The sequence below is a fragment of the Siniperca chuatsi genome, linkage group LG14 (genome assembly GCF_020085105.1).
Source record: "Siniperca chuatsi isolate FFG_IHB_CAS linkage group LG14, ASM2008510v1, whole genome shotgun sequence".
Classification (NCBI taxonomy): domain Eukaryota; kingdom Metazoa; phylum Chordata; class Actinopteri; order Centrarchiformes; family Sinipercidae; genus Siniperca; species Siniperca chuatsi.
Genome location: NC_058055.1, coordinates 10,966,615 through 10,980,391, shown reverse-complemented (window position 1 = coordinate 10,980,391; position 13,777 = coordinate 10,966,615). Strand labels below are relative to the sequence as shown.

The 13,777-nt window shown below is 38.8% G+C and overlaps 3 protein-coding genes across 6 annotated transcripts; 2 read left to right on the top strand and 1 right to left on the bottom strand.

The window, feature by feature from the left end:
* Nucleotides 1-59: 59 nt before the first annotated feature.
* Nucleotides 60-3,639, bottom strand: mrps31 (mitochondrial ribosomal protein S31). Its single transcript, XM_044223793.1, has 7 exons — nt 3,458-3,639; nt 2,218-2,709; nt 1,815-1,967; nt 1,506-1,649; nt 1,356-1,432; nt 768-908; nt 60-664 (listed from the first exon to the last, which is right to left on the bottom strand). Exons 1-7 carry the CDS (start codon nt 3,568-3,570, stop codon nt 429-431), a joined length of 1,356 nt encoding a protein of 451 aa, XP_044079728.1. The 5' UTR covers nt 3,571-3,639; the 3' UTR covers nt 60-428.
* A 37-nt stretch (nt 3,640-3,676) lies between these two features.
* taf6 (TAF6 RNA polymerase II, TATA box binding protein (TBP)-associated factor) lies at nt 3,677-9,652 on the top strand. 4 transcript variants are annotated; one of them, XM_044223790.1, is made up of 16 exons: nt 3,677-3,694; nt 5,348-5,505; nt 5,640-5,726; nt 5,853-6,006; nt 6,115-6,171; nt 6,264-6,383; nt 6,525-6,646; nt 6,728-6,754; nt 6,909-6,986; nt 7,096-7,197; nt 7,283-7,465; nt 7,782-7,856; nt 7,941-8,066; nt 8,222-8,395; nt 8,629-8,820; nt 9,077-9,652. In XM_044223790.1, the coding sequence occupies exons 2-16, from the start codon at nt 5,350-5,352 to the stop codon at nt 9,365-9,367; spliced, it is 1,944 nt and encodes a 647-aa protein (XP_044079725.1). In that variant the 5' UTR covers nt 3,677-3,694; nt 5,348-5,349; the 3' UTR covers nt 9,368-9,652. The 4 variants fall into 4 exon arrangements, with proteins under 4 accessions (XP_044079725.1, XP_044079724.1, XP_044079726.1 ...); XM_044223789.1 differs by lacking the exon at nt 3,677-3,694 and adding an exon at nt 3,861-4,087; XM_044223791.1 differs by lacking the exons at nt 3,677-3,694; nt 6,728-6,754 and adding an exon at nt 3,861-4,087.
* A 707-nt stretch (nt 9,653-10,359) lies between these two features.
* On the top strand, nt 10,360-13,463 carry sat2b (spermidine/spermine N1-acetyltransferase family member 2b). The gene is made up of 6 exons (XM_044223796.1): nt 10,360-10,571; nt 10,758-10,809; nt 12,340-12,423; nt 12,585-12,686; nt 12,851-12,891; nt 13,106-13,463. Exons 1-6 carry the CDS (start codon nt 10,509-10,511, stop codon nt 13,283-13,285), a joined length of 522 nt encoding a protein of 173 aa, XP_044079731.1. The 5' UTR covers nt 10,360-10,508; the 3' UTR covers nt 13,286-13,463.
* The last annotated feature ends 314 nt before the right edge of the window (nt 13,464-13,777 follow it).

Sequence of the window (13,777 nt, the reverse complement as noted above, 5' to 3'; positions counted from 1 at the left end):
TCAGTGGTATACAGTATGTGGGTAACTAGCAGAAAATTAAATAAGCAAAAAGCCATGACTGTACTTTTGCTGCTTTATATTGTTTGTATACTTTGTACAAGCACTTGTATAAACAACATTTCACTTTCTTTCTGCACATTTGTCCTCCATCGAGCGACAACGTTTAAGTAATTAAACAGTGGTTCTATAGTCTGATCAACATTTTAGACAGTAGATACTGTACAATGTTTGACACTGGGACACAGACTTGAGTCCACTCTAACAGGCCTCCTGGAAGAGTTAAGAAATCCAAGCCAGGTTTCTACAGGAACCTGGTAAACTGTATGGGTAAAGATGGTCATAGTGGCAAAGCCTCGCTGAGTAAATGGGTCTTACTTTTATGTGTCCACATTCAACAACAGTTGAAAACACATTGAACTGTCTTAAGTTTAGTTGAGGTAAACATCAGCCTCCTTGAGGACATCCTCTTTTTGGTGGAAATAGTCTCTGAACCAGGAAATGTGTTCCCTCTTCTGTTGGACTGTCAGGTAGGGGTTTCTGGACAGACCAGCCACCACGAGCTCCATGAAGTGACGCACTGGTCCCTGACGGGGGAAACCCTCCTCCAAGTGTTTCTCTAAGAAGATATGCTCATGAAATGAGACACTGGCCTCCTCCTCAAGGCCTAACATTGAGCAAAAAGACACTGTTAGTGTGGTCCCACGGCCAAAATTAATTTTTTCCTTCTCTATACATTTAAGTAGAATACAGCATTCATTCATACTCACCAGCTTCATTGTTGATTGGGTACTGCCACATTTTTCCCTCTTTGGTCCACTGGATCATTTCCTCAAGACCATTTCGGGGCCTTTGGTTGGTCGACAGAGACAACTGATAAGCAAAGTCCATGTCCCAAAGAGTTGGCCGTGCTGAAAATATATGACAGCAGCATTATGGGCAGATGTCCTGATGATGTTAAAACCAAAAGCTTTTGCAATGTGACATTAAATTTGTTTAGGAGAGACAGAGACTGACTGCATAACAACTTCCCATGAGAATAAGCATTAATGAAGTTCTATTCTGTTAAAGCACCACATTTCAACAATTTGAGCAGGAGTGGCTAAATTCTGGAGGACAAAGGAAACAAAACTTTCACTCATCACTTGAACACTTGAATGTGGCGAGGAGGAAGAAAGCTATAAGATAAGGGCATCTTCTGCTGATCAGCAGAAAGTTTGGATGTCACAACCTAAAATATTTCTCAGGTAGGACCAAAAATAATCTAGACAAATAACACCATAAATCATCCACTGGAAGCAAACATAGTCACTAAATAAGAGTAGACTTAATGCATTAAAATCTAAATTCCTTATTACCAACTGTTGATTCAACTCCATCTTCATCAGTAGTGGAGGAGAAGATGTTAAGTCTTTTCCCTGAGAACAAGTTCATCCTAAAAAATGAAACACACATTTAACACACGGTCCATCTCAAAAACTATCTGAGTAAAGATGTGATGTATTTACCTTCTCCGAACACTGTCCAGCTCAGCAGTGATTCCTCTGTCATGTGTGTATCCTCGCCCATCGTCATCAAACCGGATCTGATTGGCCGGCCGAGCGCTCTGTCGGTTTGTATTCTTTCCTACTCTCATGTCAGCGATTATTACTCTGAGAAAATATTGTTGGATTAATGTTTATTATGTGAATGAGGCCTTTTGTTTTTCCATTATACAGGATGAAAAAGCAGAAAAAATGTCACAATTTCATTCAAATATTCATGGTTATATTCATTCATTAACATTCACATACTGCAGACATATACTAGATACATACCCAAGGTTGTTCATGTCCCCTTTCTTCTGAGCCTCAGTGACAGCCTCGTGCTGCCTCAGCTGCCTGAGCAGCTCAGACTCAGCCTGGCTGTGGTTAGGCAGAGTGGAGGCAGCAGCAGACGCAGCTGCAACCAGTTCAGGATCCAGTGTCTCACTAAAAAAAAAAACAGTGCAGAGAGGCTAGAAGCAAATGGATGAAGACAGACCAGGGCCTCAGATAACCTCCCAAGATTGGGGTGTAAAGTAAGTAACAAGTTTACAGGCACAAGTGACTGTGTGGTCATCGATCTCATCATGCTGAGACAAAAGCCAACACTTCTTTGCTAAGAAGAAAACTGATAGAAACCTGCACTTTAACAAGACAATGCAATTAATAACTTCTCCCAGTTCAAACCCCCTCTCACCTCTGTGTTGAAGCCTCCACGGTAGCCTTTTTAAACATACTGATGGTGCTCTCCATAGCTGCTGGCTTTGACTTGGGGGCAGACTCATAACTTTGCTTCACTTTCAAGTTTTTGAGCTTCCTCTTATTAGTTACTTCCACCTTCATGGCTCCAAGAAGGTCAAGGAGGCTCTCTTTCCCACTCTTAGTTGCATCAGTCTTTACTTGTTTTGGCATTGCCATGACATGTTCACTTTTAACATCCATTTGCTGCTGCATAGTACTTCCATCATCTGTCTTTAACACCACTAGCTCCTCACTTTGTTCTGCCATCTTGATGACTTTGCTGTCATCTTCAGCTTTCTGTGTAACCAAAGTTGGAGTTTCTGTTGAGTCAGCTTCTTTATCTGCATTTGTTTTTTCATCACGATTAGAGGAAGCAACGTTGTTGTTTTTTTCACAGAGCCTGACTGAACTTGTGCTGAGGGCTTTGACTCCACCTCCATTAGCAACCCTATGTTAAGAGCAAAACAGAGTTAATCTTCATAGGGATCTGAATCAGAAGGGATCAAAGAAGTCTGAATATAAATAATAATAATAATAATATTACAATACTGAATAATGTAGCAGGGCTTTCCTGCAATATGATATTCTTGATGATGTAATAAAACTGAAAAAAACTCCATTATTAATTGCAGATACAGACAGTACATTGTTTGGCTCTTTAGACCTCATATCACATAGCGACAGTGGTCAAAAGAGCTGAGAAGAGCAATACACTGATATTGTTTTGAATACCTCTTGGTATATACATCACTCTACATAATAGTGTGTAAGCCTTTACATGGCGGGAAGTTAAGTTAGAGACTATGAATGAAACTGTAGAAGTAACAACTGTCAGTAGGATGTTAAGTTATCCTGTCCCAAGGAGGTGGATGGGACCATCTTCCCTCGATTCATAGTTTTATAGCTGTAATTTCATATACACGTTACCATGGAAACGACAGCGTACCTGAACCGCACGAAGAAATGTCAATCAAAATGTCCCGCCCCATCAGCGCAGGTTTAGTAAGCTAATAGCTAGCTGTCCCTTCCACAGCTTCTGTTGAAAAAAGCTATTTCGAATGTACATTGTTCTCAATGTACAAATGTTGTCAGCTTCAACACAAATACATCACTAAACAACCTAGTGGCTGAGGTGAATTAACGTTAGTCACACTGTTGTTTCATCATGTGTCCCGTTCAGTCTCAGCCAAACTCACCTGAAAACTGGAGCTGCAGCCGTGTCACATTTAGCTGGCAACACACACGACTCATAGACACTGACTGAAGAATTTCGAGCCGTGTACACAGTACGGAATAAAAATCTATACATTATTGCTTCTTGCAATGTCCTTCCACGCTCCTGACGTTTGTCTCCTTTGCTACAACATAAGGACGCCCCGCAAACTCGAGGATAACATTGGTTCCGGGCACCGGGTTAGAATCGTTGTGTGAAGGTACTCTCCGTAAGGAAAATTACATTTAATTCAGTTATAATGTGAAACGATTTAATTGTGGTATCAGGTACTGTTTCAATGTAAATCACATTTCCTTAACTGATTTGTAATAAGTTACTTTTTGATAAACGGCTTATCTGTAAGGTCCTCAGTTATAGTCTCGCGATATTAGAACTGTAACGTGACTCAAAATGGCGAAGGAATACAAGCGCTAATTCACGAAAGGAGGTCCCTGCAGCAATCCGTGAATTAGTTAGTTATATATCGAGAGATGGATAATCATAGAGAAGAATTAGCTTTGCGGAAAAATTATTGTTGCAAATCTCAACATTGACGGTTTTTATTCGTATAAGTTCCTGTTTAACTCAGAAAGGAGAGGGCAACTTCATACAGGTAAAAACGTCAACGGAAGCTAAGTTACTAGCATGCAAGCTAACATACAGCACATTTAGCTCACTGTAAGTTAAATATTAAAGAAATATGCAGTCGTTAAGTGGCTTAAAATTAACGCTGTTTTTATTTTGCTATAAAGTTGCTGTATTTGAATGAATATACCTTTAGTGTGGCTTGTGTGTTGTATGTAGCTAGCTGGTTGTCATTCCGTCAGAGTAGTTAATCCGCTCTCTGTGGATGGAGCTCGGTGTGTTTGTTTACACACAAAAGTATAAAAACCCTTTTTAAAAAGTATTCATCCCTTGTTATTTTTCATGTTCCATTGTTTTACAAAACTGAATGAGAGTGGATGTAATCAGTATTTTACACTGCTAACAGAAAATACGTCTTATTGTCAGTCTCTATAAATTGATCTATATTAAGTGCATATATAAAACTTGTAAGTTATGTATCCCCTTCTAGTCGTTTTTTAATTGAGGTATCTTCTGTAGAAACGACTGCCTTCCGTTTATGTGGATAAGGCTTAGATTTGCACATCTAGACTACTCTTTCGCCAAATTTTATAAACATGTGCACGTTTGAAGTTCAGCCGCAAATACAATTGTATTGTAAAACACAATTATATTATATTAAATAGTTAGGACTGAACTTAACCAATCCAAGACATAAATATTATTGTTTTGAAATCATTCCGGTATACCTTTGGCTTTATGTTTGTCGTTGTTTTCCTGTTGCATTCATCTTATCGTATACCTGCTTGCCTTCTAGGGTGTGTTAGAGAGAATGATCTCACAGCAAGATGCTGTTGCCACCAGCCTTCATAGAGGGAACATTGTGTTTTACTGATGTATGGTTCTTGGCTTATGCCAACTGATGGCCAAAACGTGTAATTTTGGTCTCATTAAACCATACAACCTTCTTGCACTTTGTGTATTCAAATTTCTCACCTGCCTCCCTGCCTAACACTATCTGAGATGTTATATAAGGCTTTTTCAACATTGACTTTCTTTTTGTCATTGTCTCATAAAGCTGCAGTGAAACATCCAGGCAGCAGTTGTTGTATGCACAATGTCTCCCATCTCAGCCATGGAAACCTGTAGCTCCTGTGATGTGATTGGCCTCTTTAGTGGTGTTCCATCAGTAGTGCCCTTCATGCATGAACACTAAGTTTTTGACGATGGCCTTCCCTGCTCTAGGTAGATTTTTTTTTTTGTGAGTACATGTGAGAGGTGATATTCACAGACCTGTGTACTCTGTTAGCCATGGCGGAGGAACGTCGGCAGAAGCAGTGTTCAGTCGTCCTGCCCACAGAGTCCATGAAGGCCATGGCAGAGTCTGTGGGAGTGGGGCAGTTACAGGAGGAAAGCTGCGTAGCCCTAAGTGAAGAAGTCAGCTACAGAATAAAAGAAATTGCACAGGTAAATCACAGAAGATTGAAGCAGATATTTAGTTTGTGGGTCTGTAAATTGCTCTGAAACCACATTCTTGAATGTTTTAGTTTGTCATATCTGATGTATAAGCTTGGTCTTTTTCCTTTCTCACTTTTACATAGGATGCTCTCAAATTCATGCATCATGGGAAGAGACGTAAATTAACCACCAGTGACATAGATAATGCTCTCAAACTAAAAAATGTGGAGGTAAGGGAGAACTTAAAGGAGACTGTTTTTCATTGTTTAATTAAACCACTTGATGGATGTTATTTGAAGGAAAGCATGAAGTGGGTCTTTTGCTCTGGTTTCTTTCTAATTCCTCTCATTATATAGCCACTGTATGGGTTCCAATCGCAAGAGTTTATCCCATTTCGCTTTGCAAGTGGTGGTGGAAGAGAGCTTCATTTCTATGAGGAAAAGGAAGTTGACCTCAGTGACATTATCAATACACCGCTCCCCAGAGTTCCACTAGATGTGTCTCTCAAAGGTACCCAGATAATCAGTATTACATGCTGTTATAATGCAAGATATTGTATTGTCTTGTTTTGACTGTGGTTTGAAAGCTTATACACCATGTTTGTTTGTTAATCCATAGCCCACTGGTTAAGTATTGAGGGGGTGCAGCCGGCTATTCCAGAAAATCCACCACCAGGTGAGTCCTGTTTAGATTTTCTTCTGTTAAAACACACACAAAAAATAGCTGGATGAAAAACTTAGAATTGGGTTTCATTTACTGCATTTCAGCACCAAAAGAGCAACAAAAGGTTGAATCTACAGAGCCCCTCAAAGTTGCCAAACCTGGTCAGGAGGAGGAAGGTACGATTCAAGGCAAGGGTCAGGGGGCAACAGCTGCTGATGGCAAAGGTCAGTATCTTGTTTTATATTAAAATTAAACTTTTTTCTACTTTCTTCTCCTATCCCTCTACCTTGCTTCCTTTTCCCCTCCCTAATTCCTTATGATTATGTTTGTCTCCTTCATCCCATTTTTGTATCTGTCTCTTTCAGGCAAGGATAAGGGTCTAATAAGGTTGAAGCCACGCAGCACTCATGAGTTGTCTGTGGAACAGCAGCTCTACTACAAGGAAATCACAGAAGCGTGTGTTGGCTCCTGTGAAGCTAAGAGAGCTGTAAGTCCTGCCTGTCTGTCTGTATATGTGGTTTATTTCATACATTCTGAGTAATAACGTGACATACTTTTTCTCGTAAAGGACAAGAAAGAAACAAGAAATTACATAGTGAGTTTCATTAATCAGCTATAAAGTAAAGAGATGGCAACAATTTGCAGCTACCATGCAATTACAGAATTCTGCCAATTTATCAAATAGTTGTTTTAACCTTGTTTGTCATGTCACTTTTGTTTGATGAATGTTTCCTCTTCGTCTCATTCAGGAAGCTTTACAGAGTATTGCTACAGATCCTGGACTGTATCAGATGCTTCCAAGATTCAGCACATTTATTTCTGAAGGAGTGAGCATCTGTTCCAACTCCTTCTAATGTTCTGACACATTACTCACCTCATATAAAATACACCAAGCATATCTCTGCTGAAATTACTGACTTTATGCTCTCCTCAAAGGTTCGTGTAAATGTGGTGCAAAACAACTTGGCTCTACTGATTTATTTAATGCGGATGGTCAAAGCTCTAATGGACAACCCCACCCTGTATTTGGAGAAATACGTGAGTGAAGAAAACAAACAAAATCTTGTTGATAATCTCAACAAATGCTTTTAATCTAATGTTACATTTTTTTCTGTATTTGTAGCTGCATGAGCTCATCCCAGCTGTGGTGACATGTATTGTGAGTAAGCAGCTATGTTTGCGACCAGATGTTGACAACCACTGGGCTTTACGAGACTTTGCTGCTCGCCTCATGGCCCAAAGTTGTAAAACGTTCAGTACTACAACCAACAACATCCAGTCTCGTATTACCAAGACTTTTACTAAGGTGGGTTTTTTTGCTGTATATTTTGTTCCCAAAATATTGAGGTAAAGACAAGTTTTGTTAATGTAGCAAAACATATACATACATAGTTGAAGTTGTGGTATGAAATATTCTGAAATTGAACGTGGTTGCGGAAGGTTTGATAAACCACATAGAGTCCCCTTTCACCTTGTTTGGCATCATGCAGCAGGTGTGGGAACCATGAGTATGTTTGGGTTGATCACTTGTTATACATACATGTTACCCTCCTTGAATTTAACTTTGACACCACTGTTTAAAACACTTGACATGCTAAACCAGTCTGACGTGTTTCCTTCAGAGTTGGTTGGATGACAAAACCCAGTGGACGACTCGTTACGGCTGCATCGCTGGACTTGCTGAACTAGGACCTGATGTGAGTGTAATTGTGTTTTCCTTTGGTCTGTACCGTTTTTACTCTTTTTGTTCGGCACTAACCTCATGATTTTGTCCTCTGTAGGTGATTAAGACGTTGATCCTTCCTCGGCTTTCTGTAGAGGGTGCTCGCATCAAAGCAGTGATGGAAGGACCAGTGGTCTCCAATATTGATAAGATAGGAGCTGACCATGTTCAAAGCCTCTTACTGGTAATAAATTAAGTTCTGTGATTATTATGCATTTAAAAGTAGACAGCTTCCCACAGAAAATTACTAAAACAGTCCAAGCATTTCACAAAAACATGACATTTATCAGTAATTGTTTCTTATGTTTCATATATACAAAATGTGTTTTGTGTTCAAAGAAACACTGTGCAAGTGTTATTGCCAAGATACGACCTCAGCCTGACAACGTGGAGCAGTATCGGACAGACTATGGTTACCTCGGACCCATGCTTTGCTCCCATGTAATGAAGGCCAGGACTCAAGCAGCACTGCAAGCTCAACAAGTCAACAGAACCACATTAACAATCACCCAGGTACATTTAACACGTGATGAAAATATGTTTGAAGTATAAATAAATGTGGAAGAAGCTGGAGGAAAAAAATAACGATGCCATAAATAAAGATGCCATAAAAACATTGTTTTTATATATATATATATATATATCCTTTAGGCATCACACTTACAGTCCAGACTTAATGTGGAGCATTGCAGAATGACGTGTAAACACACAGCTGCTCAGTAATGAATGTTGACTCTTTCTTGCAGCCTCGTCCAACCCTTACAGTCTCACAAAGTGGGTTAAGTGGGTCGGCAGGACCTCGCACTCCCAGCATCATTAAAGTTCCAAGCTCCCTCACCCTGATGTCCCCTCGACCAGGGACCCCATCACAGCCATCTCCCCCGGCAACAAAGTACATCGTCATGACAACCAGTGCAGGAGCTGCCTCCACTCAGCAGGTACTTTTTTCAGTTTTACACTCAATATGTCTCTACAGCGCCACCACTACTGGAAATCTCCACAGAGAAAACAAGAAACAACAAACAGAAAAGCACTAACAAAAATAAAAATGACTGCATAAAGACAATTTATATTTTTTATTAATTAATAGTGTGATTATGTGAAACTTCACAGGTCTCGAATGTAACTTCATGGGATTTACTGGAACCCTCCTCCAAGTGTGAATTTACATCTGTCTTTTTGTCTTCCTTCTAGGTAATCACCCTCAGCTCTTCCCAGTCCGCCTCATCAGTCACTAGCACTGTTCCCAGCGCCACTTCGACCTTGCAGCCTTTGGTAAAACTGGAGTCTGGCAGTGGCCCTGGACTGACAAGTTCACGACCTATGCAGAAGTACATAGTGGTATCTCTGCCCTCGTCTGCCTCTTCCTCTTTGGAGACTAAGAGCTCTGTGCTAACAACCTCAATTTCCTCAACCCCACTAGAAGCAGGGATGAAGCTAGACCGGTCTGAGTCTCCTGGAGCGAGCACACAGTCGCCACACTAAGACTTGTATAGGTAGTGGAGATTTTTACCATGTTGGTGCAGCTGAACACACAAGGAGGTTTGTTTGGGCTGAACTTAAAGGGGTAAACTCTGGAGTGGTATGAAGGGGAATATCTGAACTCTTGACTGACAAAGAGCAAATGTGACCAGACATAAATATGTTAATTCCCTATGAAAATGGAGGTCCATCTGTGAGATCTGTAATGTTTCAGCTGATATTCTAATTGATTTCATGTGCTTTTTTTTTTTTTTTTTTACTCTAAAATAAATCAGATTTTGTATGAAATGCTTTATCTGGATGTGTTTTTTTTAATTCTGTACAGTTTTCCATCAGAAAGTTTTAATGTTTATTAAGTGTTGTCAAGACCAAAATATCTTACATAACTGCTTCAACAAACTGTTTGCTACTACATTATTCTCTGCAACTGGTTTGGTGTCATCACTAATCACAAGGCAGTTTAAACCCTGAGTGGTGTAAAAGCAAGCAAAAAGAAAAAACAAAAGAAACAAAAACATTATTACTGACTTCCTGTCAGTGGTGGAAGAAGTAAGATTTTACTTTTACTTAAGTAGAAGTAGCAATACTAAAGTGGAATGGTGCTTACAAGTAAATTATTGATTACAAGTAAAAGTCCTGCATTCAAAATGTTACTTAATTAAAAGTATTATCATATTTTACGTTGTTTACATGTTTTGTATGTAAAGGACCAGTAAAAAGTACAAAGTAGCATAAAGAGTTCCAGAAGTAAAGAAATAAAAGTTTTTAAAAATGCAAAGGTACAAGACTACAATGAAAAAAAGCAACGACTCTCAGTGAGCATTGCGACAAAATTAAAAGCTGTTTGTAGTTGACCTCGTAGTATGGGTTTTCATGGGACAAGTCCATGCCTAGTATTGATATACCAATGATGAATCAATTCAAATTAACTGCGCAATAGCATATCTATATGTTTTAACTTGCACGTTTTAATTGATTTATCTTTTATTTTGAAGACACCGGAACCATTAGACTGTATAACAAACTTTCAACCAACGCGGGTGAGATTAGTAGTCGTTTGATTTCTCTGAGGAAGAAGAAAGTCAGGATTAAGATAAGTGTGGACTGTGGTAGATGAAACCCTGTCTTTGTTGCTGCCGCAGACATGCATTTCAAAATACGGGCTGCAACAAAAGAAGACTGCAAAGAAATATCGAGAATGATACTGGTGAGTGTCAGGGCTGTTGTAACGAAGCTAACCTACAAACCCGCCTAAAAATGCTGTGTCGTGCTGCACAGTGCGGAATGTAATGCCCGACCTTAACGTTATATAGCGACGTTCCCTTTGGTATATTTGTCAAATGACAGGCTACATATATTAACGCATAACGTTATTAAATCCCCCTTTTCTCAGGAGTTGGCGGTTTATGAAAAAATGCCCGACCAAGTGAAGATCTCTCATGAAGGTAATTTCGCACTTAATGACAGAGAAAGCTTGCACCAACCCTAAATGCCATTAATATAATATTAAACTGAGACTGAATGAAACAAAAACGTGCATTATTGAAAAGTCTACTTCAGTCAGTGTCTCAGTCACGTGTATTCATTGTATGACTGGACAGCAGGCTAAAATAATATCATCTGACAAGCAGCGTATGAAAGATTGTTTTAGCCGATGACTTTAACAGTTGTTATTTTTCATGTCTTGGCCCAACAGCTAATAGACCTTTTTCACAGCAGGTATTTTGAGCAGGAAAAGCCCAGGTGCAACTTATAAAATGTGTTTTTCCTGCTATGGCATATCAGTGTCTGCTGTGAAAAAGGTATATAGTACCACAATGGCAGTCAGTAGTACTGGATTTGCATCATTGTGTCTAGGGCTGCACAATATGGTAAAAAAAAATCATATTGCTATTATTTTGACATAAATAACGATTGCGATATGATTGACGATTAGTGGGAATGATCATTTTTGCATCACAATTTTATTTTTCTCTGAAATCACTATTAAAATCATCATGATGTGACATTTGTTGTGGTCTGTACCAAACAAACCAGGTCATCTCTGCAGCACTCTACAGTACTTCATTATAATGCTGATTTGTCACACATTTTACCTTTACCAAAAAATTGCAGCTTCTGTGATTTGGATATTGCACTTGGGCATATTGCGATTATGATAATATTTTGATTAATCGTGCAGCCCTATAAGTAAGTGGTGCAAGATTTTGCAACCAAACATAGGTTAAAAAAAAATAATGGAGTCCATTAATCACTAACTAATGAGATCACAGTCAGTTTCATAAGTAGGAGCAGAGCTGAGTTCAGCAGTGTTGAATCTTCTGTAGGTCAGATCCCTTTCCCAAAATTTCGAAAATGTGATTGTATGGGTGGGCATGGTGAATTGCAGTTTTTCCTGCTCTTTATCATTTGTCATGCAACTTCTGTATGAATTACTCTTATACAAGCAGTCTCCCTTATAATTGTATCACAAGTTCAAGACAGTTCAAAGTATGACTGTGATGTGTACAATACTTACAGTACTTTTAAAGGTACCTTGGTGAGTTTTTGACCACTGGTGGTGCTGTAGAGCAATGAGCACATGGATGACGTGATAGACATTTTTGCTGACTGAAGATAATACAGCAACAGGTGGTGGCGGCATAATACGTCATGTGGGAAGCAATGCACCAATAAAAGAGGAATAGAAGAAGATTGCGAGCCAATGCAGGTTTGATACATTGAGGTTTTATATTTATATTTGTTGTTTATGAGTAAACAACTTAGTCTGAATAAAATCTGCAGATTTAGATGTACAAGTTTGAGATGTACAGTAGAAGGATCCACAGCTGAAGTACTATAATTTCTCAAATGTCTCAAGTATTGATGGTTTTGATGTGTTTTGTCACTTGGGTGAAAATGAATACTAACATGACTTCTAATGGAAAGATGAAATGTTTGTATTTAGGTAAATGATCTGTTTTGTTTTACTTTAGAACTGGAGCATGACGGTTTCTGCCAGAATCCCTTCTTTGAATGCCTCGTTGCAGAAGTACCTGAGGAGCATAAATCTAAAGAAGGTATAGTGTTGATCAAGACCTTTTCCATTGTAGTCTTCCCTTTCCCTTTCCCATTGATCATCACAGACTTTAAATAAATTCACCATTTTTTATTCCACTGTATTTGTAGTGATTTTGATTTTTCTGGTATTCTTCCTGCTTGTTTCTTTTTGTCCATATAGGATTCACAATTGTCGGATATGCCCTTTACTTTTACACTTACAGCACATGGAAGGGACGGTCAGTATATTTGGAGGACCTGTACGTGATGCCAGAATTCAGAGGTAAAATATGTGTTGAAATGTTGTCAACAAAGCCTGGAAAGAAAGTACTGTGTAAAATTAGTTTTGTGTACTTCTTAGTGTTGTCTCTTTTTCTGTAAATGTTTTGTCCACAACTAAAAATGTTTTAGTAAGTTTTTTTTTTTTTTTATTGATTTCTTTTACAGGAAATGGCATTGGCAAGGCTTTACTGAGCAAAGTCGCTGAGGTAAGACTGTTTTTGTTGACCACTAAACACAGTTTTAACAATTGCGGTTTATATATAATAGTTCTTGAGATGAAAAGGTAATTTTTTAACATTTGATTACAACATTAAGCAGATTGAAAGTATTGTTGATCTTATCTTTGTGTGAGATCAGCTGTCCTGTGTGATGAAGAGGTAACAGTGCATGATTAACCAAAGACTGTTTTTGTTTGCTCAGGTGGGGAAAATGAAGCAGTGTGTGCGGCTGCAGATGTCTGTGCTGAACTGGAATACTCCGTCTCGAGACTTCTATGCTGCTAAAGGAGCTCAGGACCTCACCGTCAGCGAAGGCTGGCACTTTATACGTTTTGACGGACAAAACCTGGACAATTTAGCAAATGAAGCACCTAAAGATTAGAAGTTTGCCAATGAAAATATGTATCTTGCTGTGAAAAAATACGGCTGATTTGTTTTCTTTTTTCACCTTCTATAAGACTTTGCCAAAATAAGCTTCACTGTACTTGGTTCTGCTCTATCTTGTCTTTCTCCTGGTTTAATAAAATTATGTCCAGATATAAAGCTTTTCATATTTACTAGGACCCACATGTAATTTATTAATATTTGAAATACTTTAATTTCATTAAAGCTTTGTCACCTTTCAGTGCAGACTGGAAATTCAGTTTGCAGACATCATTTACTAAAAAATGTTAGCATCTTGTAAATCAACATTTGTGAATGTATAAGGAAACAAAATATTGCCTTCATCGGAAAATATGATACAGTTCAGCCCTGAGATGTTTTTAACCTTTGTAGGACCTGGTGATGTTGGGTGAAAACTTCGGCCAGTTTCCCAGCGGCACTGTGATTTGACCTCAGTAAATCCAATCCCAGATGTGACACCACATCATTC

What these genes read in the sequence shown, in the direction of transcription:
- mrps31 (XM_044223793.1), bottom strand. Translation starts at nt 3,570, where the DNA reads ATGTATAGATTTTTATTCCGTACTGTGTACACGGCTCGAAATTCTTCA. An exon ending in GGGGACATGAACAACCTTGG is followed by an intron (nt 1,650 to 1,814) that starts GTATGTATCTAG and finishes ATATTTTCTCAG; the next exon opens with AGTAATAATCGCTGACATGA. An exon ending in TGGAGTTGAATCAACAGTTG is followed by an intron (nt 909 to 1,355) that starts GTAATAAGGAAT and finishes ATATATTTTCAG; the next exon opens with CACGGCCAACTCTTTGGGAC.
- sat2b (XM_044223796.1), top strand. Translation starts at nt 10,509, where the DNA reads ATGCATTTCAAAATACGGGCTGCAACAAAAGAAGACTGCAAAGAAATA. An exon ending in AGTGAAGATCTCTCATGAAG is followed by an intron (nt 10,810 to 12,339) that starts GTAATTTCGCAC and finishes GTTTTACTTTAG; the next exon opens with AACTGGAGCATGACGGTTTC. An exon ending in TACTGAGCAAAGTCGCTGAG is followed by an intron (nt 12,892 to 13,105) that starts GTAAGACTGTTT and finishes TTGTTTGCTCAG; the next exon opens with GTGGGGAAAATGAAGCAGTG.
- taf6 (XM_044223790.1), top strand. Translation starts at nt 5,350, where the DNA reads ATGGCGGAGGAACGTCGGCAGAAGCAGTGTTCAGTCGTCCTGCCCACA. An exon ending in TCAAACTAAAAAATGTGGAG is followed by an intron (nt 5,727 to 5,852) that starts GTAAGGGAGAAC and finishes CTCATTATATAG; the next exon opens with CCACTGTATGGGTTCCAATC. An exon ending in TCCAGAAAATCCACCACCAG is followed by an intron (nt 6,172 to 6,263) that starts GTGAGTCCTGTT and finishes ACTGCATTTCAG; the next exon opens with CACCAAAAGAGCAACAAAAG.